The sequence below is a fragment of the Pezoporus wallicus genome, unplaced genomic scaffold, assembly GCF_028554395.1.
Source record: "Pezoporus wallicus isolate ANWC-B61680 ecotype Strahan unplaced genomic scaffold, APGP_CSIRO_Pwel_v1 contig_8803, whole genome shotgun sequence".
In the NCBI taxonomy this organism is placed as follows: domain Eukaryota; kingdom Metazoa; phylum Chordata; class Aves; order Psittaciformes; family Psittacidae; genus Pezoporus; species Pezoporus wallicus.
In genome coordinates, this window is record NW_026635049.1 from 283,838 (window position 1) to 309,418 (window position 25,581).

At 45.0% G+C, this 25,581-nt stretch overlaps 1 protein-coding gene across 2 annotated transcripts in view; it reads left to right on the forward strand.

The window, feature by feature from the left end:
• The window catches only part of ZDHHC15 (zinc finger DHHC-type palmitoyltransferase 15), a 97,612-nt gene extending 76,371 nt beyond the window's left edge, over positions 1-21,241 (forward strand). The window contains exons 1-12 of one of the 2 annotated variants that reach the window (XM_057400502.1): positions 6,260-6,455; positions 10,467-10,493; positions 12,233-12,327; positions 13,408-13,528; positions 14,357-14,426; positions 15,038-15,070; positions 16,141-16,261; positions 17,052-17,184; positions 17,699-17,825; positions 18,740-18,849; positions 19,589-19,671; positions 20,783-21,241. In XM_057400502.1, the coding sequence (XP_057256485.1) occupies positions 6,338-6,455; positions 10,467-10,493; positions 12,233-12,327; positions 13,408-13,528; positions 14,357-14,426; positions 15,038-15,070; positions 16,141-16,261; positions 17,052-17,184; positions 17,699-17,825; positions 18,740-18,849; positions 19,589-19,632 (999 nt within the window). In that variant the 5' untranslated portion in view covers positions 6,260-6,337 and the 3' untranslated portion in view covers positions 19,633-19,671; positions 20,783-21,241. Of the gene's footprint in view, positions 1-6,259; positions 6,456-10,466; positions 10,494-12,232; positions 12,328-13,407; positions 13,529-14,356; positions 14,427-15,037; positions 15,071-16,140; positions 16,262-17,051; positions 17,185-17,698; positions 17,826-18,739; positions 18,850-19,588; positions 19,672-20,782 lie in introns of those variants that run through there. The other variant, XM_057400510.1, reaches the window with a different exon arrangement.
• The last annotated feature ends 4,340 nt before the right edge of the window (positions 21,242-25,581 follow it).

The window sequence follows — 25,581 nt, forward strand, 5'->3', positions numbered from 1 at the left end:
AAGAGAAAAAGGTCCATCCATTAGGTTACTAGACTTAATTACTGCCAAATAATATAACTAGTCCAGTGCCAAATAACAAATGTCTCTGACAAAAGTTCAGGATTCACTTGATAATTGCAGGAAAGGAAGAGGCATGGGGAAGACAGGTTTGCTCTATGTATATAGAATGGTATTTGGTTTAATGTTTTGCCTTTAAAAGATATGACAAGATAAATATCAACTGTCTAATTAAAAGGATGTTATTTAAGGTGCAAAATGAAGAACTCAGAAAATGTCACATTGTGATATTTTGTGTGACTTCCTATCTAAACCTGTATTGCGTATTTGATCAGCTTCCAGTCTCCCTGGAGTATAGAAAGACAATAGGTGTGAAGAAATAGATTGAATGACGTTTGGACAAGGCTATAAATGTGACAAAACAAGGTTATGATGGGTTTTATTCCCAGTGACTTCTCATTCCGTTGTTACCAGCGCCGCGCTGGCACAGGGCAGGCTCCGATGAGGAGCTCTTGAGCAGGCTGGACCCGAAGGCATGTCAGTATTGTGTGGACTCCAGCACCCTCTAATGGTACAAGCGCTCGCTCACCATATGCTCTTTTATATTCAAACCCACATGACTGCGTTTGTAATAATGAGACAAATTTCGCTGCAAATGGCCACTTTTTCACTTGGTGGCAATTGAGAGTTTTTCAAACACCTATAGTTGCGATCTGTGCTGACAGACCTTGCTGCATACCCCATATACCCTGCCCATATTTCCACATTAAGTTAGGATCCAATTTTAAACTGGGGGATGGGAGAGAGCAGGAAGCAAGTGATGACTTGGAGCACTACCACCATGCATGCAGCTTACAGTCAAAGGCGAGGCAGGGATCACTGTGCAGGACAAAGGAAGCTGGGAAGGCTGTGAGGGGAAAAGTCAATCCGCTTTGGCTTCAGTGTCAGTGGTAGGGTAACTGTCTAAATCCTAACTTCTGTCCCAGAGCTGTAGAGAGACATCTCAAAGCTGGCATGCACGAACCCAGCTCTGCTCACTTCGTTAGAGCTCTGCTGATTTGCATCAAGTGAGTATGTTCTAGCAGTTTCCTTAATTTGTTTTATCCATTGCAAGACTGTATCGTGCTGTTGTACGCAGACTACGTGGATAAATGTGCAATGGGACCTTTGTACACAGGCACAAACTCATGTAAAATGAAGAAGTCCCAGTACAGAGCTGCAAAAAAGTATCAAAAATGAGGTTTTCCTGGGGTTCCTGGAAAGATGGCAGCTTACCACCCAGAGTGGAGAGTCCTTAATGTAACAAGATACAGCTTGCTCATAGGTTAGTACCAGTGAAGCCTCATTATGCTTCACCATCTCCCAGTACATAGCTGGGAAAATGGGGCAAAGAAGGAAAAGCTGTTATAAAACATGACTCTCTCTGAGATGTCACCAGTAAAAATAAAAGGATCTTTTGTGAAGTCTGAAGATGATCAGTGGCATCTAGCTCTTAAAAGTATTCCCTAATCCTCTTTGGCTCATTAGTCCTTTGGACCCTCTGATACAACAGCAAACAGAGAAAACTGCTGAATCCCAGCCTGTTTGAAACTAGCCGTGAAGGCTACTGGAAAACTCCAGCTACAGCAAGAGCTGACACTGAAAAGTTCATGCTGTATTAACACGCAACGATCTATATGATGGCCAAGGTGTTAATCAGTAGTTAGAGCTCTGCATGGCCACCCTCTGAACCAGCTCTCTTATTTTCCTCTGCAATCAATCAGCTGTCTAATTTCCATTTTTCTGGAAAAGCTTGTTCTAACTCCTCTGCATGAGCTGGGGCGCAGCGTTTTTGATACAAAGCCCAAATCTGATATGATTAGGTTTAGCATGTGTTGTGATGTGTTATCTACTTACCTACAAGTATGGTATGTGATAGTCCTGTCAACATAGGATCAAGGTAGGGAGGGGTGCTGTGTTTTCCTACAATAAATGACAAAACAGGCCAGCCTTGAGGCCCACAAGCCTTTTTCAGATCAAAAAAGGCTCTCAGCCACCAGTCAAGGTTGGCTTTGGTTCCCTTTTTAGATCATGGATTATCACATTTCTTTGCCAATCTGTGTCACTGATAAGCAAACCCATGTGTAACCTACCCAGATATAAATAGATCTGACAATTAAAGAAGGCTACACCTTTATTTTACACACACTAGGTTAAAAGCAGTTTGAAAGTTCCATCTTCACAAGGTTTGGCTCATTACTGTTGACGACTGCTTTGTAGCTATCTTTCCACACACCTTCAGGGCTTGCATGTATTACAAGCTTAAGCAAGATTTTGAAATGAACAGTGGGGAAAGTAGCTTGCACAGCTTTGATTTTCTGGATTAGAATGTGATTGTGAAATGCACACTGTGATCTGTGCACGGTTTCATGTTCAGCACGGGAAATACAAGCGGCATTTTCCACTTGTGTGGTTTTTACAGGACAATACAAAGAAGCATTTCCTACCATGTGTCATTTTTAAAGAGCTTTTTCTCATATGAAAGACAGCATTTTGGTGAAAGTGGCACACATGGTCCTTTGGGGTTTTCTGCAATAGGTAAAGTGTCAAAACTGGCATTTGTTTCCTGAGCTTATCTTGTTTCCTGATGATTTTTAGCTATTTCTTTGGTCCAGTGAGCCAGTGCCATCTTAGCTGGTGTCAGTCTTACTCTAGCCTTCAGACTACAGCTGTTAGTATGATGTGCTTACTGATGCCCAGTCTCTGTGGCACTGGAAGCCACCACCATCTTCTTCTCTTTGAGCATCCAAAGAGTTGGGGTTTGATAAAAAGCCTATGAGCATGAGCCTTGTTTAAATCACCCTGAAGCTGCAAGTGCTTGGTTTTCTTACTTGCCTTCCTTAGAGCTGCAGCCTTAGTCCTTTTAAACAGTCTGGTCCCACGTATGGGTGAAATCGCAGCTTTCTGGACTCTGCTGAAGTTTGCTGCTTTGTTTCAAGAGTTGTGTGTGATGTGCATTAGCAGGAAACTGCAAATGGCAGAATGAAACTCAAAGGTACAGATATCACTTAGGATAATCCCACTGCTTCCTAAACCACCCTCTTGAATCAGGCTACTTGCAACTGCTGTCGTTGCTGTGGATCCCAGTGAGGCTGCACATCCAGAGAGGACTTCACTTTGTAGAATGGGCTCAAGTTCAACTTTAGATTCAACATTTCTTTGGAATAACATCTGTAGTGCTGATGTCTGAAAAGGGCACAAAGTGCTTTATACCAGTTCTGACTCCATCTGGCAGTTTCAAATGGGGAGCTCACACTTGAACCACAAGTGCAAAAAATACCCTATAAGAATCACAAGATTTCAAGGTTGCATGATTCTTGTTGTTTTAAAGAGCTGTACTTGGGAATCTCTTACCTCAGATGAGCTCATGTTTATATGACTAAGTCTCCCCTGGAAGCCCATGAAACAAAAGAGGTTTGAAGATAATCCATGTGGATCTTTGAACACATTAAACTGGCTGTTGAACAAAAACATCTTAACTTTATTGACAGAGGCATTATGTGAAAACAGCTGCTCACTTCTGCGGAGCTCCATGGCTGCCTGACAGGGAGGTTGCCTTCCAGCTTTATATACACACACACAGGAACTGTGCATCATGGATGTGCCACATCCCATCTATACGATGAGCAGATCTGAGGTTCTGGAAGAGGAGATTCTCTGACTTGGTTCCTGTAGTGATGTTTGTAAAACATAACATACTGCAGGTAAAAATGTTGGTTTCCCAGGTCTATGCAGTGTGGGAAGGAGGAGAAAGCAAGGAATTCTTGCTCTTCCAAAGCCTCAAAGTATTGAGTGTACGTGTCCTGAATCCTCTCCCTCAGTGCCCCAGAGGGAGCATATCTCTTTCTGGCAAATATATATATATAAAGACTGTGAATTATATGTATGTAGACTGTGGATTTCACAATCTAATTTGCTGTCTGAGGTTTCATGTTTAGGGTTACACACAGCTCAGGCCAACATATGGTTAAACTGTCCCACACACAGAAAACTAAAACAAGTGCCAAAAAGTTGAGGGTTTGTATTAAAGAAGTTTAGTAGCCCAAAGGAGAGAATAGTGACCATATAAACTGTGGGCAGGGCAGAGGAGAGGTTAAGATACATCACCTCATTACTGAACAAATCAGGAGTTGGAGATCATCTCTACTTAAAGTATTGGAAGAACTGAATATGGAATTAGCAAGTGCGGTCTGAGGAGGAGAATGGCAAATGTGGTACCTGTCCTCAAAGAGAAGGTTGCTAGAGGCAGCACAGCCTGCAAGTTTGATACCAACAATGAGGGAAGTTTTCTGAGGGGGAAAAACCTGATGAACAAAGGGAGTGACTGAAAGTGGTGAATTACACCAGGGCTTTATCACAAGTGCAATCTGTTAGATAAGACACTCTCTTGATTAGAAAACTAATTTCCTTAACAGAGGCAATGTAGTGGATTTAATTAACTGAAGCCTTAACTCAAAACACATCACTGAATGTGGAAATGAGGGGGATTCCTACAGGAATTCCAAGGGGGTTGTGGAGCAGACTGGGTGGGTGGCATGGTCTTTTTTCTTCCTTTTTTACATTAACTGCTATGTTACTGGGTTGTTGGAGGGGATGCTCCTTTCCTTTCACAGATTGTCGAGTCTGATGTTCCCATGTGCATCACTAGTAACCAAGGTTTATGCTTAGGAACTTTGAGAGCAACACGAAGCTGGTAGTGTCAGAACAGAAGGACAGGATCATCCTCCAGGAGAAGCAAGATAAGCTTTACAGAACAAGGTACAAAATTGTATGATTACTGATAAAAAGAGCTTTTGGTACAAAATGTAGTAAGTGTCAGGTCCTGCACACATAATCTAATAGTACAGCCCAGGCTGGGATCTACCCAGCTGAGAGCAGCTCTGTGGAGGGGCACCTGGGGTCCTGATGGACACAAGCTCAATAGGAGAGAGCAGGGAGCTGCTGCAGCAAAGAAAGCCAACAGGTTGCTGGGGAACATCAAGGGCATCACCAGCAGAGATAAAGAAATCATCATCCCACTTGGTCCTTCTCTGGCCACACCTGGAATACTGTGTTTAGTTTGGGTCCCTACTGTGCAAAAAAGATGTGAAGAGGCTGGAGAAGGTGCAGAGAAGGACCACAAAGATGATCCAAGGACTGAGAAGGCCATTGTGTGAGGAAAGGCTGAGATAGAGCTGGGCTTGTTCAGCCAGAAGAAAAGAAGGCTCAGGGAAGACCTTATCCCCATGTTCCAGATTTCAAAGGGTGGCTGCAAAGATGGAGACTCTTTTTTACAGTGATTCACATGGAAAAGATGAGGGGTGATGGGTGAAAGTTACTCCTGGGGAGATTCTGACTGGACACAGAGGAGAATTGTCCACAATGAGAACAAATATTCATTGGAATAATCTCCCCAGGGTATTGGTGGGTTCCCCAAAGTTGGACACTTTTAAGATCCAGCTGGACACAGAACCACAGAATCAGCCAGGTTGGAACAGACCTTTACGATCAAGTCCAACCATTCTCTCAGCACTGCCAAGGCCACCACTAAACCATCTCATCTATACAGTGTGTGAACACTTCCAGGGGTGGTGATTCCACCACTGCGCTGGGCAGCCCGTTCCAATGCCTGATTATTCTCTTGGTGAAGAAATTTGTCCAAATATCCAATCTAAACCTCCCCTGGTGCAGCTTGAGGCCGTTTCCTCTTGTCCTATCATTTGTTACTTGGGAGAAGAGACCAGCCACCTCTTTGCTCCATCTTCCTTTCAGGTAGCTGTAGAGAGACATGGTGCTGGGACATTTAGTCTAGATCATAGAACCATAGAGTGGTTTGGGTTGAAAAGGACTTTAAGATCATCTAGTTCCAAATCCCCTGCCCATGAACAGGGACAGATCTCATGCTGTGCCGAGAGAGGTTGGAGCAGATGATCCTTGGGGTCCCTCCAACCTGGGATCCGATGATGATGATCAAAGATTCAGCAGTCAGAGGAAGGACATCAGAGCCATCAGACACGTGAAACACCACAGGGTTGCTACTGTGGAAGGAAGGGCCGGTGTGTTTCCAGCTGGGAAGGGAACACCTTACCGCGGCGTGCCACGGAACTCAGAGCACCGCACACCGCGCACATCAACTTCAACCGGGACGAACCGGGAGGCACTGCCCCGCCCCTCCTCGCCCCGCCAGGGGGCGCCGAAGCGCCGCGCCGCACCCAATCCAGCGCCACCGCTGGCCTCCAGGCTGCTCAACCGAGCGCCGAGCGTCCCGCTCCCCGCTCAGCCCGAGCCGCCGACGGCCGATGCGGCCCCGCCGCGGTGGAAGATGGCTGTGTCGCGGGGGCTGCGGTGCTGCCAGCGCGCCTTCGCCTGGCTGCCCGTCCTCATCATCGCCCTCGTCGTGCTCTGGTCCTATTACGCCTATGTCTGCGAGCTGTGCCTGGGTGAGCGCTCGGCGGGACGGGGAGGGTGCGTGCGTGAGGCCGGGATTGGGCCGGGGGCAGCGGGGCCCTGTCCTTCCCCGGGGCCGGACGGTGCTGAAGCGGGTCCGGAGCACGACAGAGCCCCGCTGCCCCTGGCCTGTGGTAAGGGCGAGTGTCCGGAGGTGGGAGCAGTGTCCGCGCTGAGATACACCGAGGCCAGGTTGGACACAGGGGCTTGGAGCAAGCTGCTCTAGTGGAAGGGGTCCCTGCCTGTGGCAGGGGTTGGAACTGGATGAGCTTTAAGGTCCCTGCCAACACAAACCAGGCTGGGATTCTATTATACGTGACCCTGGTTGGGTGGTAATGAGGTGATGGCGTGGGTGGGAGGAAACACGCCTTGAAACAGATCAAGGCCATTGTGGGATTACTTAGTGGGGTTTCTATAGTGTGCTGCCTTGGCTTTCCATAGGATTTATATCCTGGCAGGGCTGGACAGGTCTGTGGGTTCCTTAGTCATGAGTCCATGTATTGTGTGTTCTCATGTCAGCCGGGGGAAGTGACGTTCGTGAAGACTGGGAGGCTTATACCACAGTGACCGTCCCTGTTGTTGCCGCGTGATGTGATTTTTGGTTTAATCAGTAACAAAAATCAGTGTATTCCCAGAGCTGAAGTCACTTTGTCGTGTTCGGAAAAGGAAATAAAGAGGCTGTGCTAAATCACAGTCCCGAGTCAAAGAACCTCGTACAGCAGTGTGAAAACCACTGAACTTTAGAAGGGAAGGTTTTGGTACAGGCTAGCAATTGCATAGTTGAACAATTTAATTGTATAGCAGGGACAAACTTTCTTGTGTTTGTCATATTCTGGTGTAATGTGCGTGCAGAAACCTGTTACTAGAATAAAGGGCTGCAAGGTCTGGTGGAGGTGGAGAGGACAGCTGCTGGTAGCTTGGACTTTTGCAGTGGTGAGGAGGAGCGTGGTGCTCTTCCTCCTCAGGACAGGGTAAGCTAGAGACAGGAAGACAGAGCTCTCCAGGCAGTTTGAGAGGTTGCTATGAAAGAGCTGGTCTCTGGTGCTGCGCAGCAAGTTTAAATCAGGCTTTGTTAGGGTTGCCAGTGCAGTGAGACCTGTTGTTTCTTAATGGGGACTAAAATGCAGTGCATCTTCTTTGATCTGTTTTAATTGGCAGCTAGGCAAACCTCCCAAATATTTCATGACATTTTATTCCATCTCTGAGGTTGTGAGCTGTGTTATGGGATCACAGAGTAGCTTGGGTTGAAAGGGCCCTTAACCATCATCTGGGCTTTTAGTCTCAATTTAAAATCCCTTTTCCTTGCCCATTTCCCGGGTAGGTGGTGCTGAGCTCTGGCTGTTGGCCCCAAGGCTGCTCACCTCGCACATGGGGCTAATCTGCATTAATTAGCCTCGGTGGCCCTCACTGGCTGCACCTGTGGGTACCACCCACACCCCTCCCATGCTCGCCAGTGCCAGAGCTGCAGCAGGGCTGTTCTGCAGCTCACATTGGTTTCCTGGCTTGACTTTGGACTTGAGGTTTCATCTGCATGAACTTGGGTGGTTTCTTCCAGTAATTCACATGGAATGATAACTCCAAGGTGCACGTAGCTGTCAGAACATGTGACAGAAGCAGAGGGTATGTTCCTGAGCTGCTGCCAGTCTTTTGTGCTCTGTTTGCAGTGCTGTGCGAGTGCAGTAACATTTAACACCTGCTAACTCCAAGTCTCAGTGTACCTGTCAGAAAAGACTCAGCTGAGCGTGTGGTTTGGGCCTGTGTTGTTCTGTAAGCGCTGCTTGAGCTGGCAGGAGCTCATCTCCCTGCCTGGAATCACAGCTCAGAATCACTCTCTTGCCCACACCCGTCTGTTTCTTTGCCCCATCTTTCTCTCTCGTGCATTTTCTTTGCGTCTGGAGGAGGTTTTCTGCACAGAAGTGAAATGACGACGTTATTTTAGGCTTTGAACAGTAACTCTTGGCATATGCAGTTATACGGACTCAGTCAGAGATCAATATGATCAGACAAAAGCCGTTTATTACAAAGCCGTAACCCCTTAAATGCTATTTCTTACACGCACTTACAGTGATTTGGCATATTATGATTGGATGCATGTCCTGAAGACCCTTTGCAACTAGCATATAGTTGGTTAAGCACAGGTGTGGGAACTTGACCTCGAAAGCTTGCCAACAGTCCACAGTTCTCATTAACTCGGTGAAATCCAGCTGCTTCTTATCTTGCTTGTTTAGGCTTCCTTGGGCCTCTCATGGCCTTGCTGTATCTTTCAGGATTTTCAGAGTTTATGTGCCAGTTATCCATTCTCCTGAGGGAACACTGTCCCCACACAGTTACTTAAAAACTATCTCTGAGGACATTCTCTCTCTTTCACATTTCTAGCATGGGAAGGCTTCCTTGTATTGGCTTCCTTTGTTACAGGTTTCTATTGTGTTTTGCCAGTTCATTGCATATTCCCGTTGCAAGGGCGTAAATAGATTGTGTTTGGATTCTTGATTTTCATCTTCAGTTGTGCAGGCTGCTGAGGCCTGAGAGTACTGTGGAAGTGAAGTCCTGGAGATAGTGGGGTTTGAACTTTGAGTGGTATGGTCAGCAAGCGACACTCCAGAGGAGGCTGTGATTTTACATCTGGTTGGTGGTTGCTGCCACAGTGAGAAACCATGACCCAGAGTCCTGCAGTAAAACCTTTTGTATACTCTCTGTTTAGGGGTTTGCTCTTTTCTCATGTAAAATCCTTGGAAAGGCCATGCTGCAAGGGTGACATGTACTTCAGGAGGGGACCAGGCAATGTTTGTGAAGAGTTGTTGTACTCTTCACAGTTTGATTTGCAGCAAACCGAAGGAAATCTAAATGCTTCCTAACAGCCTCCATCTGAAGTTGAGCGTGCAGAGACATGGCAAATGTTCGGTCTCTCTTTTCACATGCGTTGTTGTGTATCTTAGAAGTCGCAGAGCAAAACGGTTTGTTAGCAGGGTTAAAAGAAAAGCTAATTTCATTAGCAAGAGCAGGGCCGCTTGGGTCCTGCTCTGATTTACATTTTCCAAGCTTGTTGTTCAAGTAAGGCGATAAAGTCTTAAAGAACAAAGTCTCCTCCCAGGCACTGGCTGTACACTGGAAGTGAAAGGCTGTGCAGCCTCACAGAGCTGCTGGTGGGGTCACCACTGCTGTGTGCAGTCTCACACATCTTTTAAGTCTTATTTTTGTCAGATGACTCTGCCTCTGGTTCAGTTACAACCGTTACATTCAAGGCTTGATATAAGGGGCTCCCATCCTGAGAACAGTCTTTGTCTTCCAAGCAGTATTCTGTCAAGAAACCACAGAACTGCTCCATTTTCAGTTCAAGATGTCTTTTTGTTGTCAGTTAAACCCGCATGATGGCTTTTAGAATAAGGGGTGGCTTTTAAAATAATCAGTAGCAGCAAGCTGAGCAATGTATCCTTTGGGGTTGCTCTAAGTGGTTCTGTTAGTAGGGACTGTTCCTATGATTACGGTAAAGTTGGGAGGGGTTGTAAAAACTCCATTAGTAGGAAGTGTAAAACTAATGGAGTTATTAGAGTGGATCCTTTGTTGCTGACTAAGAGCCTTTGTAATTTATGCTGATGCAGAAATGCATCGGGGCACTGCTGCTGCGGAGGATCAAGCTACAGGTATGTGCTTGTAAGTACATGCACAGAGACAGTTGCTAGAGGAGCCCTGGTAATGGTGCCACAGTGGATTGTCTTTGTCTTATTTCCAGTGTACAAATAGAAGAAAATCTATTTTGTAACAAGGCAAAATACATCATAAGCAGCAGTTACGGAACATCTTGTGGGTGTCATTTGCATGGGCAGAGGAATTGTAACAGATGCTTTTTATTTGGTGCTAAACTTTGGGCTTTCTTCTTGTCTGTTGAATTTGAAGGGTTTGTTCCTCGAAATGGCTGTATTTCAGATAGAAATGTTATTTACTTGTCACAGGCTTTTGTGGGAATCCTCTTTGCTCTGTTTACATGTGGGTTTTTTCTCTTACAGTGACTCTGAGCAACCCAGTAGAAAAAGGTATGTTCATTCAGTTTACTGCTGACATTCAGTGCTTGGGTAAAAAGATTCACAAATGTTCCAGGTAAAACAGCAAAAGCACTTTCTGTCAATTTCTTTTATACCTACATACCCTTTCAGTGTTTCCTTCCTGTAATTTCACACTCATGCAGCACACAGCATGCACTGTCAGACATGCTGTAACTTCTGGGTGTATTTGAAATGCCCCAGTTTAGTCTCGGTATAAGAGAAGAACTCAAAAAGGCCTTGATCCCTTTTTCAGGAAAAGCTATGTATGTCTGTGTACACCCATGCACCACCAGCAATGCCACATTGCTGCGTCAGGTAAATTCTCTTTCCACTATAGAGCTGTCCTAATAGTTGAAACTGCTACAGAGGAACTGTAGGAAGCATGCTATTAATGATTGCTCAGCAGAAGGAAGTTATTAGCTGCCTAATCTATCAGTGCATCTCCAGGTCAGCTTCCTCTGACATGCTGCTGTGTTGCTTTATGAACAAAATTAAACCTTTTGCAGGATTTATCTCCTTGCATATTGATTTAGGAATGACTGAGCTCCACCTACATGTGGGATAGGGATAGCATCTCAAACTTGAGAGCACACTAATGAACTACCATTGAATCACAAGTCGTTCACACAACCCCTTGCATTTCTTGAGGCGTATCAGATCATCGTCCATCTCTCTCGAAGGTCTCAAAGCTTACCAGTTACATTTCACACAGGCACTCTTGCCTGAGAAGTTGCTTGGATTTCAGACTTCTCTTCCCACTAGTAGTAGTTACTTTAATCTTCATTTCTAGAATTTGAAACTTAAATGAAATGGGTGGGGAACTGTGTTGTTATTGCCATTAAATGGTGTTTGAATAAAACTGTGGTAGCTGTTTGATAATGTCTTAGTGAGTTGAGTATTAAAGAGAGAATAATCACATGGTCTGTGTGGCTGTAGGATTGCTGTCCTTTGGCTTTCTAAACTTCAGTATGCCTGCTTATGGCCAAAGGCTTTGAAATAAAGTCTGCACTTTGAAATAAGGTGACTCTGATGCACGCTGGGTTTCATGTGATAATCTTGTGTCTGATGGATTACAGCTCTTCCTCAGTAGTCACAAGACCCATTTGGCTCAATTTGAGGGATGTTTTCCTGGTTTGTTTTATGATATCGACTGTGGTAAATCTAAAAGATGATTAAGAAGAGATGTGATTATTTTTCTGGTGATGTAAAGCTGTCCTGGAGCGTTTCTCAGCTCTCAAGTAGTGAAGAATGCACTGCACGAGTGGGCAATACCCTAATGATACAGAACTGTGCTTGTAGGTGCATTTAGTAGCAACTGAACCCCAAATTTAGAGACACTGGAGTATAGCAGTATTAACCTGTATGCTGCTCAGCAGCAGCCAGTTCGGCTTTGCTTGTGCCTGGGAGGCAGGAATCCTGTCTTTCCCAGTGAAGTCTCTTACAGCTGTATTCTTACCCATGGACTCAGATCAGGTGGAGAAGGGGAAGGCTTGTGAGGTAGGTGACCCCTAACTGCAGCCACAGAGCTCTGAAATGCCACTGGCCCCATCACCACAGGGTTTAGCTCTGTTCTAGTACTGGTCAGTGCTGTAGAACTTCTATATTTTTTGGTCATTGTTATGAAAGATTGGAATGATGCCCATCATGAATGAAACTTTTGCTTAAGAAATCATTGTTCTGTTTCTGTTTTTGTTTTGTTTGTTGTTTGTTTTGTTTTTGTTTCTTTTTAGTGGCCTATCTTATAATATTCCATATTCTCTTTGTGCTCTTTGTGTGGACATACTGGAAGTCTATTTTTACTCTCCCGGTGCAGCCAGGTAAAAAGGTAAGAGCCCAAGCACTTGTCATTCACTGCAGAATGAAGCAGTTGTTCTAGTTGATCTGAACAACTGGTTGGATTTCCTAAAGAGATGGAAAGTGACCTGGAGTTGTCCATAAAACTGAGTAACTTACTGTTCTGAGAATCCCGTAATGCCCCGAAGAGCGTGATTTAAATCAGGGACAGTGTTGGCTTCTAAAGCTGCCTTTCCAGGTGTTTCAGGAGCTGGTAGGAGTTTTCACATTGAGAATAACAGGATTGATGATGATTTAACTTACATATTTATAGTCATTGATCTCTAAGCATTTACCAAGTTGCAAGCCAAATCCTGAGCACCTTCCCTCAGCTGGCCTTACTGCAGCTCCTGAGTAAGGACCTTCAGTTCGGTTGTCACTCTTCATGGTGTTCAGAGTGTTTAATGATTAATAGTGTAGTGAAGGGTTTGCTGTTGTTTTCTAACACAGGTGGCTTATTTTGGGACAAGAGTATGAGTTAGTGGTTTGAGCACAGGCAGACGTTTGTTTCAGTTCTTTTTCTACTGACTAGTTACTTTTTCATGTTGAGATTGGTGGATTTTTTTGCATTTAGTTTTACCTCCCTCTGAAATGCTGATAGAGCACTGTGTTGGAGCAGTGGAGCTGGTGTTTGTGTGGCACTCCAGATGTACTTGCCTGTAATCACATCTTAATTACAAGAATGTAAATTTAGACAAAACAAGTAATCCCAGTTTTAGAAATACAGAATTATGGCTGGAGACAGGTGCTTGCTCACAAGGGAGGTGCCTGAAGTGACCTTGTCATGGTTAGCAGTGTTCTTCATGAGAAATAGTAATCTAAGGCAGCGGTAGTAGCACTTCTAGTATGTTGTTTGGTGATGCTTAATTTCCCTTTCCTGTTTCTTACTGATGCATCACATCGTATTCTGGCTGTCCAGCACTTAACTGTCTCTTCATCTTCTTGAAAACCTTTTCACATTAAATTAACCTCTTTAGGAGGAGTGGGAGGGAAAATGTTGCCAAATCCACCTGTGTTTGAAACCCTCTCTCTGCTGCCCATGGGTAACTGCTCCTCTCATTCCTCCTTCCAGTACCACATGTCCTACGCTGACCAAGAGCGTTACGAAAATGAAGAAAGGCCGGAGGTGCAGAGGCAGATTCTGGCTGAAATCGCGAGGAAGCTGCCGGTGTACACGAGGACGGGGAGCGGAGGTGAGCGGAGCAGCGGCTCTGTTCTCTGATCACGCAGGCTGCAGCGGCCTGCGCTGGCACTTCACATGACACTGCTGACATACAGGGTGTTCCTGACACCGCTGCATGTGCTGCGTAACTCTTGGGTAACTAATTGTAAAGCCTTTTCTCTCAGGCTTTATGTTTGGGAAAACAAAAAGCCCTGAATGCTTCCGTTCATGCGCAGTGGAGCACCAAGTGCTGCCTTGGAGAAGCAATGTGTTCTCCTTGGTATTTACCATTCAAACGCCTACGTGTGTTGTCTGCCTTTAGTAATACAGTGACTAAATTGGCAGTTGTTTTTCCTTGCAGTGGAGTCCAGGTAAGGGCTGCAGGACAGAATTCTGTGGGCAGATTTCTGGGTCCTGTTGGGTGATTAAATGCACACTCTGCTCCTTTCAAAGCTTAACAGAAACCCGTGTTCATATTGGAGGTGCTGCCCTATTCGTTTCTGTTGCCAAGCCAAAGAATTTTGAAGTAAAGAACTGCTGTACAGGCAATTATCCAAATGGAATGTAGTAAAGTCTTAGTACATGTAGAAGCCAGAGAGAAGTGTACAGTTCTGCTTTATCACTTTGAACCTGTTGTATGCTTTGCAGTGAGGATTGTTCTTCACATTTGCAGGCCTCCAGAAGAATTATGAGCTTTGCTTCTCTGATTGCAACCTGGCAGCACAAATCAGCTGCAAATGCGCTGATCTTTTGAAATGATAGAGGAAAGAATATGAATGGTTAGGAAATGAGGGGAATATTAACTAATGTGGGAAAAGAACAGCTCTGTTTCTCGGTATTAATACGTTTCTAATTTCAGGTATTCGGTTCTGTGATCGGTGCCAGCTGATAAAGCCTGATCGTTGTCACCACTGTACTGTTTGTGCCATGTGAGTTACTGGGTGGTTTGTCACCGAAGTGAATAGTCAGCACTAAGTTATGTGAATGGGCTGGGCCTCTACACATACAAGTGCCCTTGTACCTCTGGGCCAGCTGCAGTCTGCAGAGCAGTGACAGTGTGTGACAGCACTAGCAATGACATTTCTGTCTGTGGCCCTGAAGTGTTTGCGGTTTCCACACCTTGCGAGTGCATCAGTGTTAAATTGCTAGAAAGCAATGCCAGTAAATGAAAATCCACTGATTAACCCGGGCAGGTTAAAATAAAGTATGATCTGACTTTTTTTAATATATATATTTAATTTGGTTTAATATTCCAGACCTTTACCTGTGGTGTTTTCTGAAGATTATAGGGCTTACACAGCAGAAATCATTTTCATGTTGTATTATCTTGCAGAGTACCAAGGACATTGGTTGATCTTGAGAAAGTAATAAATATTCCATCTTAAAATGATACCTACCTTAAAAAATGCCCAGAGACTGCATCACCCTGAGTTTGTGTCATGTAGGAATCTCAAGAACCTGAGGCTTTCACAGTTGATCTGCAGTTGGCACTGAAGTACCACACAAAAACCTTCAATTTTTCTTTTTTATCCCTTTGCAGATGTGTGCTAAAAATGGATCATCACTGCCCATGGTATGTCCTGGATACTGGCTTGTCGTTTGCTGAAAAGAGAGGCTGTTTTAATGTATTTCTTCCAGAGAATAGTGTCTTTGTGCCCCTTTCACTTCAGACCATGCACCTCTTGATGCTGGGAAAGTTAGAAAATAGCTGCACTCTGAAATAGCCTGAAAGTGTTTGATATTCTGAAAGCCAAATCATTCATGGTTGTTCCATGTGTGAACAAACACTGCTATGTTGACAGAATTTAAAACCCACCTGCTAATCCACTCTTTCACTGTTATTCCCATTTTAAAGGGACTTCAGTATAGCTTTTGACTTTGGGTCTGTAATGGTTTCAGCATGCAGTTGGTGGTTGCTTTCAGCAGTACCGTTTGCCACCTGCACCCATGCGTGTTCAGAGACAGCGTGTGTAGAACGGTGCACGGGTCAATGAAGCTTTATACTTTGGAGAATCCCTGCTGCTAGATTTCTTAAACCTCTCCCTTTCTTTGGGGAGGAAGATTTCAGAAATCAGAAGCAACACAAACCAGTCCCCCCACAACCTCCCTAAGCATCCTCAATTGCAGAGGGGCTTTCAAATCCAGGTTTTGAGACAAACACCTGCTATTACTTCCTGCATTCCCTTGTTGGCCTGGGGAGTTATCCTATGCGTGGAGAAGCATAAATCAAACGTGGGGTTGGTTGCTCTGTGCGTGAGCAAATCAGCAGTGGGGAATCTGACTGCTGAGATTTGCAAATGAATGAAGTAACAGAGAAACCCCCAGATCTGATTAACCTTGCAGACAAGAAACAGCCGTGAGTAACTGGAGCTGCCTCTGTGACAGATTTACCGGTGGCACCAACTTCAGAACAATTCCAAAACACAAACTGTGCTTTTTCCTTGGCACAGCAAGAAGTCTGCAAGTGGGAAGCAGAGACTTCGGTTCTGTTGCACACTGACCACTAAGGGGAGCTCTTCAGTGATGAGATTGTGTTGTGTGAATAAGAGGCTTTGATAACCAACCCCCCCAAATTGTAGTCCTCATTGTGTTACAAGTGTGTGCTGTACGTATCCTGATTGCAACTTTGCTTTTGTTCTCTAGGGTGAATAACTGCATTGGATTTTCTAACTACAAATTCTTTCTACTCTTCTTAGCCTACTCTTTGTTGTATTGCTTGTATATTGCTGCCACAGTCTTCAAGTATTTCATTAAGTACTGGACAGTAAGTCACAAACTTCGGTTACTTTTTTGTATTCTGTGCATCTTGTGGGGTTTAGTCGTTCTTGCTGCCTTTTTGGTGTCAGTTTGTGGAGGTTATTTATTCTCTAAGGCATTTTCCAGGGCCCTTTTTTGAGTTTAACTCCCATTGTATGTGTGAAATGCACAAAGTGAAAAGCAAATAGACTTCAGGAGTTTCAGGTTTTAGAGTTACCTCTAGCCAGGAAGTTGACATCTTTTTCCTCTACTTGCATTTGCATGGATGGATCTCTGAGTCTTTGGTATCCAAGCAAAACATCCTGGCACTGATCTGTGCATATTCCCTGAATAATATCAAAACACCTTGTTCATTTCCTAATCCCTGTATGACTCCTTTCTCAATTTAAAAGTCAACTGAAATGAAGCACACTTCTCATTCAGTTATCCGTTATTGTTCGTACACAAGCAGTGTCAACAGACAGCCCCAATAAGAGTGTGGCCTTTGGGCTGTAGTTTTTTGTGTCCTCTCTGCTGCTAACTCTGTGTGACTGTGCTGAAGTAACTTTGCTGTGCATTAGCTTATTAATATTCTGTTGCTTTACTGGGTAGTCACTCAAAAACCGCACTGCTTTGGCTACAGGAGGGGAAATGAGCCAGATCATTTCTTTGTCTCTTGTGGCTTTCCTCTGTAAGGTGTGACATTTGTGCATGCAAGGTTGAGAACTCCACAAAGGACTTTTAGAGGATCTCTTTCTCTCTAGGAACTAAGACTCCAGCTTTTATTTGTTCCTGTCACTTGTTGTTTTTCTTTCCAGGGTGAGCTGACTAATGGACGTTCCAAATTTCACGTCCTTTTCCTTCTCTTTGTGGCGGTCATGTTCTTCGTAAGCCTTATGTTTCTGTTTGGCTACCACTGCTGGCTCGTTAGTAGAAACAGATCCACTCTAGGTAAGGCTCTTGGGTCTTACTTTCTGAAGTCAGACACACCAAAAGTCCCATTGGTTTTGAGGGGAGGAAGATTTGAGATCTTGGCAGAATGCTACAGAAATTTGTCACTTCAAGTGAGGTGGTTCATAGGTGGTGTGATAAAGGCTTCCTTAGGGAAATGACAGCCTTCAGTGTAAAGTGTAATTATAACAAGGTTATGCATTTGTACAACTGCGTTCGCTGTGAGGTGACTGGAGCTCATTTTTACCTCTGCTCCCTGGATTAAACACACTGTGGGTCGGTTTGGCTGTTCCATGTGGCTCAGTTGCAAGACCAAACTCATCCCTTCAGTGTGAAAGTCTTCGTAGACTTGCAAAATGAAGAAGGGTTATTGTCAAACTTTGTATCTTTGTCGTGCTAGTTCATAACCTGTTAGACCATGTTGTCTGTACATGGCTACGGCATGCACAATCCTGTTTCACAGTGTTTGCCACTGAGTTTTGTTGTTTTCACTGATAACTGTGTCTGTGTGCAGAGGCTTTCTCAGCTCCTGTGTTTCAAAACGGCCCAGATAAAAATGGGTTCAATCTTGGCTTCGTAAAGAACCTTCAGCAAGTGTTTGGAGAAGAAAAGAAGCTCTGGTTGATACCGATTGCCTCTAGGTAAGTAATGATCAAGCTAATACTGAGTTCTAAATGTTCACTGCTGCCTGTTTTCCACTTTTAAGTGTAGTTAAGGGGAAAGGATCAGCACAAAATCCTTTCTGTTCATGAGAGGCAGCGCTCAAGTACTTTCAGAAGCACGTTACAGTGTGCGTAGTCATGACAGGAGGAACACTTAAAGCATCAGAGGAAAAACGCCCTTCACTTTGTTCAGAGTTCCTCTGTCTGTGCTGCAGGGTGTTAGGGAATGCAGTGGGCACACATCAAGCTCCAACAGCTGGGGTTGAACTTTGTTACTTGTTATTGTGCATTTGAACATGCTCTCGGACTCTTGTTTGATACTCGGATACACGTTTCTATTTGGCAGAGTGTACAGTTTAAGTCAGAGGGAAGTGGCTCTTTTGTCGTTCAGTAACATCTAACTAAGATTGGGGCCACTTTCTGTTGGGTGTCATTCAAACGCAGAGTGCAGTTTCTGCCCTCAAGAGTCTATGGTATAAATCGGTAAGATTTATAACTTAGAATTTATACCTTAAATTGCTCCTTCCACATAAATGCTTTCCTTAGTTCCCCCCTCACTACTTTTTTCCCTGTATTTTTTTTCCCTGTATCCGAATGACTGGATCAAGTTGGGCACATTTAAGTTCTGCTGAAACTTAATTCCAGGCTATTGGTTTGAACTTCTATTCTCCAGAGAGCCTGAAGGAATTGAGGGCCACAACTCCTCACCAGTAAACCTTGGTATCTGAGCTGCCACAAAATAGAAACCCAGCACTGGTCAAAACTTCATTTTAAGTAAACATGGGAAATAGAGGTGACAGAAAACACTGACTGAGATAAGATGTGTAGACACTGTCATCCCTCAGAGCCCCTGGCTGCTTTTCACAGTGTCTTCCTCTGCCTTTTGCATGCAGCCAGGGCGATGGGCATTTTTTCCCCATGAGAGCTTTGTGTGAAGCTCAGAATCCTCTCCTAGCAAATGAAGAGCAGTGGGAAGATGATGGAATGGATGAAGAGCCTCATGGTAAGCTACCAGTGAAGGGAGTTGGTTATATCTCGACCTGCAGTGACAAATGCATGCATTACAAGAGCTAATCAAAAACTTGTGCTGGCTTAATCAGCTCTAACTTGACCAAGAAACACTGACTAGAAATGACCCCTCCTTCCTTCCGTAGAAGAATTACTGTGCTGTGAGCAATTCCAGGTGAACCAGCATGTTTGTACATTAGGTTTGATTAGCTTCTGAAATGTAAAACACACCTTTTATGCCGTGGGGCATATGTCCTGTTAGTAAAAACCTTTCTATGTATATCCATTCACTGATGATTTTTGTTAGGTGGAGCCAAGCTTAGTTCAATGACTCTTTACTGTTACATCTCTCTGTGCTTTTACCGTTTCATGTAAGGAGCAAAATATTGTGGGGAGGTTTTTGTTCCATTTGTTAGCCAGAGACTGGAAACATTTGCTTCCACATTCATGGTAATTTGGATATTTTTCAGATTTATTAATGCTCATCCTATTTAAGGTCTGAAATGTTCCATTAAAACAGAAGGATCTTGTCTTTGTGGCTTTAAAGCTTGGTATGAATAGGTGAAGCCAGTAATGGAGTAATCTCAGTTTACCAACTGCTCTTCAGGTATCTCTGACGAACAGTTGTCTTTATTTGGAATAATGCTTAAAAACACACTCCCACACTTGGTGGAAAATATGTTCTCAGTGAGGAAACAGATTTACTTACCTCTACTTTGATTTCTGTCCTATAGATTCTTGTGAAGCTCCCTCCCTTGCCATAGAAAGGGAGACATAGCAGTCTGAACATGCAGCGGTACAAAGCTTGTCCAGGAAGGTCAGTATTCCTTTCTTCATCACCTTTAAACAGCCGCTCTGCAGGGAATGGGCAGGTGATGCTGGGCAGGGTTTGACTCTTAACTGCAGCATACCAGACAATGCACTGGCAGAGCCCCTGTGAGCATGCTGAAGGCTGCTCACCCCAGTATGGTGTTGCTGCACCAGTATTTCTGCTTGTCCCAGAAATACGTTGTCTAAGAGAACCTGAAAGAAAACAGTGTCTCTCCTGGAGGCCTGTGCTGGCTGTTGACACAGTGAACACAAGAGCCACCAGCTCTGTTTGCAGGGGAGGATGCAAGCCTGGCAGCTGCTCTGGTAAACATGGCAGGAGCGACTCTTGCCACTTGGAAATCTGTTCATGAATTCTGTTCATGAAGAGTGTGGGAAGTTGCAGATACAGTCCTGAAAGAAACCGAAGCTGTGAACAGCCAACAGTTAGGAATAAATGGCAGTAACTTGTAATGCTACTCTTATAATTAATGTATTTATTTATTCACTGAGGAGAAGCTTTGGTACAGGAACAGATGACACGGTTTGGGAAAGATGCTCTACCAGAGTGTTCACTGCTCTGTAATCGGTCCTGGCTTTCCTAACAGCGGGGTGATGCCCTGCACACATGCTGGGCAGTGAGCCACAGGCTGTGTCCACCTCACTCTCCAGGAAATGTTTTCCTGGTGCAGTGTGACTGGAAGTTTCAGTCCCAGTGGAGGTTCAGGGAGTTTCCTCTGCTGCTCTGCTCGCAGGAGATGGAACAGTCAGGGAATCTTCCCCTCCCCTTCCTGGGGCTGTTGAATAACTGCACTGTGTGGCAGTGTGCTGTACTCCACTGCCCAGCCCGGCACACCAATTGGGCAACCCCACATTTTTCCTAATGGGCTTCTTGCATATTGTAGATGTGATTCCATTTTCTTTCACTGGGAGAAAAAAAACAAAGTATTTTTAATGTAGGTAGTGGGGATTGAATGGTGCCATTCTGTGGAGGGACTGAAACCCCAGCAGTTTCCCTGTCATTCCACATGGCATGGAAATGTCCCAGTATAGATGAGACATCTTCCAGTGCCCATCGGGTCAGCGCTTACAGCTGCACATTTTCTGTATGTATGTTCCAGCTTCCCTCTCAGGAGTCAGCATCTCTTCTCTTGGCCGGGACTTCAGTTCTGAGGGGCAGAAAACAAGTGAATCTTCAGGATGAGAAAACATCATGGAGCATCATCCGATTGGAATCTGCATTCCAGAGTGCTTCTCCAGGAATCCTGCCATCCAGATGTCTCAAGGCTTTCTAAGTTTTAAGTTACGGAGTGAACAGAACACTTTTATAGAGTGATTGTGGCCGATCAGCTTTGGCCTGCTCTTTATTTTATAAATACTCTATATTTTTTATTCACAGTAGGTGTACAAATACTGACGTGAGCGCAGTTCAAAGGCCTTTCCGTTTTGCAGACATCAGGGACTCGAGTTCTTGAGGTTCTTTGAAGCCATAATATTCTTGGGGATGGTGTTTATCGTGAGACTGATTCTCCAGCCTGCTCTGACAAGTGGCATTTTCTGACACGTTTAAAGTTCTGAGTCAGTTCAGCTCCGTGAGAGACAGACCCACTGAAACTTGGCACTAAATTGACAGTTGGATCTAAGGGTGTTGAAAGACAAAGTGCTGAACATGCATTATACATGTGCAGCTGTGCATGAAAATAGAGCACATTGCCAGGATCGAGATTCAAGAATACTGTGGCCATAGGAGGGTGTAATTGTCTTGGAGTTCGAGTTCTAGCGTCCTTTGCGCCCAGTCCTACTTGCAGGCACCTAAAATGCAAAAGGGAACTGTGGACAGTAGAGTTGGTGTTAATTCCTAGGGCTGCAATACCAGCTCATCCCTGGACCAGTGTCTGATGGACATTTGTGTGTTTGTGGAGTCAGGGGAAGGTGTAAATTCTAAACGTGTGAGTTAGAAATGCACTGAGAGCTTCGCCCCAGCAGCAGAGTCTGGAGTTTACGCCTCACGAGGGTGGTTTTAGTCCTGTACTGCCAAAGAGCCAATGGTTACATTGAATGTTTTCCAACTTCTCCCTACGTCCATGGGCTGGTTGGTGGTTTGAAGGGGTTTTAACACTGAGGTTGTTGGGTTTTTTCCTCCTTTGGCTCCATTTGCAGTCAGGGATGTACCATTGGGTTTAGTCTGTGGACTGGAACTGAAGATTTGCTGCAGGATTACCCACGTTTCTCTACACCTGAGGTTTTTTTATTTGCATGACTCAGAGCTGGCAGCTCCATCACTCCTGTGAATTAGGTGCATGCTTAAAGTATCAGTAGACTGCCTTTAGGATCATTTGTTCCCATTTTCTATCTAGGTTTTGTGTTTATCAGCTCATTGTGTTGACAGTGACTGCAGCAGTGGTTGTGCATGTCAGGAGAAATTACCTGATAAGTATCTGTTTGGTGACAAAGGTACTGAGCCCTTTTCCTGTTTGCTACTGCTACTGGGGGAAGTGTGTTTATGAGGCAGGAGAGTCTTGCAGGTTTTCTGTCCATAGGAGTGGATGTTTAACTACCTGGTGTAAACCATGCCCTGAACCACAGGTATTTTGCACATCAGCCTCTGTAATTGGGTATAGGGCAGGCAGCGACCTCAGTACATCAGTTCAGGACAGGCTCACCCAGGCTGAGTGTAGGTGATGCTGACTTCTCAGAGCCACAGGGAGCAATCTGGATGTTCCTGTTTCAGCCCCTCTAACCATATCTGATGGGTGTTTCTGTCAAATGGCTGTTGAGTGCTGAAACTGCTTTTCCCATCAGACTAAACCTGCATTTCTAACGTTAATCTCATGGAGTACCCTAAGCTGTGTTTGATGAAAGGTGCAGTAAAAATAATCACCTCATTGCTAGCAAAACATGTTCTGGAGGGGGCTGGTGAGAGGAGGATGGCAGCTAAACACAGTAGGAAATGTGTAGGAATTTAGCACCCACAGAGGTGCCATTTGTGCCTTTTAAAACTCAGTTCCTCGTATACAGAAACAGGAAGATGATCTGGTGACCTCCCGTTTCATTCTGTCAGCTGAAGTGCGATTTTAAGGTAGGAGTATGAGCTGTGTCTGAAGCCATGTGGATTCTCTGAGCAGGTTCTTGTGCCCTGGCTGGATTTGGTTCTGGTCACGGCCATGTCATTGTTCCAGTGCTGTGTCTCTGCCAGGCAGCAGCAGCACAGGAGCTGCCTAGAAGATGTGCAGGCAGCATCCCTGCCTGCTGGCTGCAGCACTGCTCAGCAGGTAGTAGAGGATCCGTTTTTGTCTTATTAAAGCAGATGTCTTTATGATAACACAGCTCTCCTGCTCAGAGTTAGAAACAGCTTTAAAGGTTTCCAAGTGACTTAGAAACATTATTTGCAATTGGTTATGGCTGATTTTCTCCTTCCTTAACAGCAGCTCCGTCTCACTTGGTCCAGGTAGAAACAATAAATAGTTTGAGAGCTTCAGAACTGCTTCACATCAACAGTCACACATCGGGGTTTGAAAGCTTCAGAATGAACCAGGAAACAAATGCAAAAGTGGTGTCAAAATGAGGCAGAAGAGCATGTGGGAAACCTGCTGATGCCATAGACACAATTGCAGGTGGCCTGTGCCTCTTGCAGTTGGTGTTTCTAACCTTTGAAAAGGCTGTAAACAGGGATGTGGGCAGTGTACAGGCAGCAGTATTGACCGCACCCCCTGCTACCCGTGCTTTTAAAGCTGGACTGCCTTTTACTTTGTAAATGGAGTTTTTTGTTTCCTTGGCTTCTGAAAGAAAGCTGCTTACAAAGCATGTGATAAATGCAGGATGTGTAAAGTTCTGTCAGTTATGCCTGGTAAATGCACTGGAAAACAGGAATTCCTCAGGCTGGCTGTAGTCACTGCTGCAGGTAATGAATGAATACACATTGGAGTTGGAGTTCAGGCCAAGTGCAGACGGTTCTGCCTTGCCTGTGGCCTGTTTGGGTTGTATTGCAGCATTTTACAAATCCATTTTGTGTCCTTTGTGTGAGGACTTGCTGTGAGCAGCTCTTCTGCAGGGATGTGTCTGAGTGAGGAACAAACGCTCTCGCTGGGTTTTGCTGTGCTGCCACCATCCCATCCCTGTACTCCAGAATAATGCTCCCAAGTGACCAACCCCCAGTGACCACCTCCTGCCCTCCCCCTTCTCACCCATGTACATTCAGGTACACTGAACTCTTAAATAAGCACAAAACATCACATTGATGTTTCCATGGATAGTATTGGGTGGGTAAGTCCCCTTCTTGGCCAGCGAGTCCTGTCCAGGGAATGAGGAGGTCCATAAGCTGCACTGCACTGCTGTTCTGCGTTGTCTCTTGCTGGGTTGATACAGTGTGGTTTTGGAGTAGAATATCCTTATATTCCATTACAGAGGAAGCAGTCCTGTGTGGTTTTAGTGGGCTGTACCTAGTGCAGGTAGCCATGAGAACCAGGAAGCTTCCCAGCAGCACTGCAGGGATGAATGTTTACTTCCTGGAGCAAACCAGCAGACTCTGTAGGCTAGCAGTAGTTGTTAGCTCCGTGTGCTGATGTGGACTGAAAGCACAACCTAGTGGTAGTTACCAAACCTGCTACATGAAGTCTGAAGCATAATATGAATGTAAGGGGTGGGGGGGGTGGGGGGGGTGTTAAAAAGAATTTACTGTTTCTTCCCCAAAGTCAGAACTAAGGGGCAATGCACTGAGGTGGGTTCAGGGACCTGCTGCCTCCACACAGTCCTCGTGCCAGCAGAGCACATTCACTGTTTGCAGAGCTGGCTCCATCACAGGAACCTTCCATCAGCAGGTGAAGGAGGCGCTGCTGACCTTAGTAAGCCACAATTAAGTAACTCAAAGGGTCACATTCTTTGTTTGGTGACTTGTGTGGTACCAGGTGTTGAAGTTCATCCATAGTACTTGAAAATACCTTGATTCTGAGATCTTTGCAGTTCTGTCAGGTTGGGGTTTGTTACAGAAACTTACAAACTCATTCTGAAGCCACCAGTTAACAGTGTTTCCCTGCAGAGTGGGGTTCATTAGAGGCACTGGTCTGTTGGAGCTCCGCAAGAGCACTGCTGGTGCTGTTCCTGCTAAATGCTTGATTTCCTTTCTTAGTGATGAACTCCCAGATCATACCCGCTGTCACGCAGCTTTATTCTTGTTCTTCTGTCCTTCTCTGAGTCCTTCCTCTTCCTCCTGAATGTATCAGCTAAAATATTGCCAGTTTTCAGCTATCTGAGGTGGTTTTGGACCCTGTGCAGGTGAGTGGCTGTCACTTCGAGCACTTGTGCCCTGTATGTTATTTGTACCTAACCTGAATGGCAGGTGTGGGTCTGCAGTTCTCCTTGCTCAGGCTCGGCTTTGCACATGGCAGCGGGATCCATCTGCCCATGTTGCTTTTCTCTCTTCCCTAAAAAGGTTACTTTTTCCTTTCCTAACTCCCGTTTGGAATGTCAGCCTTGTGAGAGAAACCCTACGTTTACATTTCAGAGACCAGCCCGCAAGGTGGTGATGCTTTCCTGCTGCTTAAAATAGTGTTATTTATTTTTCTGTGTGAGGTTTTCAGAGGTGCAGCAGCCCGGGATGTGCCACTCTCAGCCGTGCTGTTTCATACCAATTCCTCGCTCTGATTTACTGGGAAGTGTCACAACGGCTCCGCTGCTGACATGAGTTGGGTTCAGTTTAATGCTGCTGCCGACATTGAGACTTTTGATATCAAATGGGTTTTTACAAAAGCTTTGGATACTCGTTTTTACTGTCTGACAAACATTGCTGTTGTTATGCTTTGTGTGTGTTCCACTTGTGTTCTCCTGGTGTTCGTATGGTTTCTACAGGTGAATATCCTCTGTGGTCTGCCGTCATTTTCTATTACGGTTTATACAAGAGAGCCTGCACGCTTTGTGCTGCACT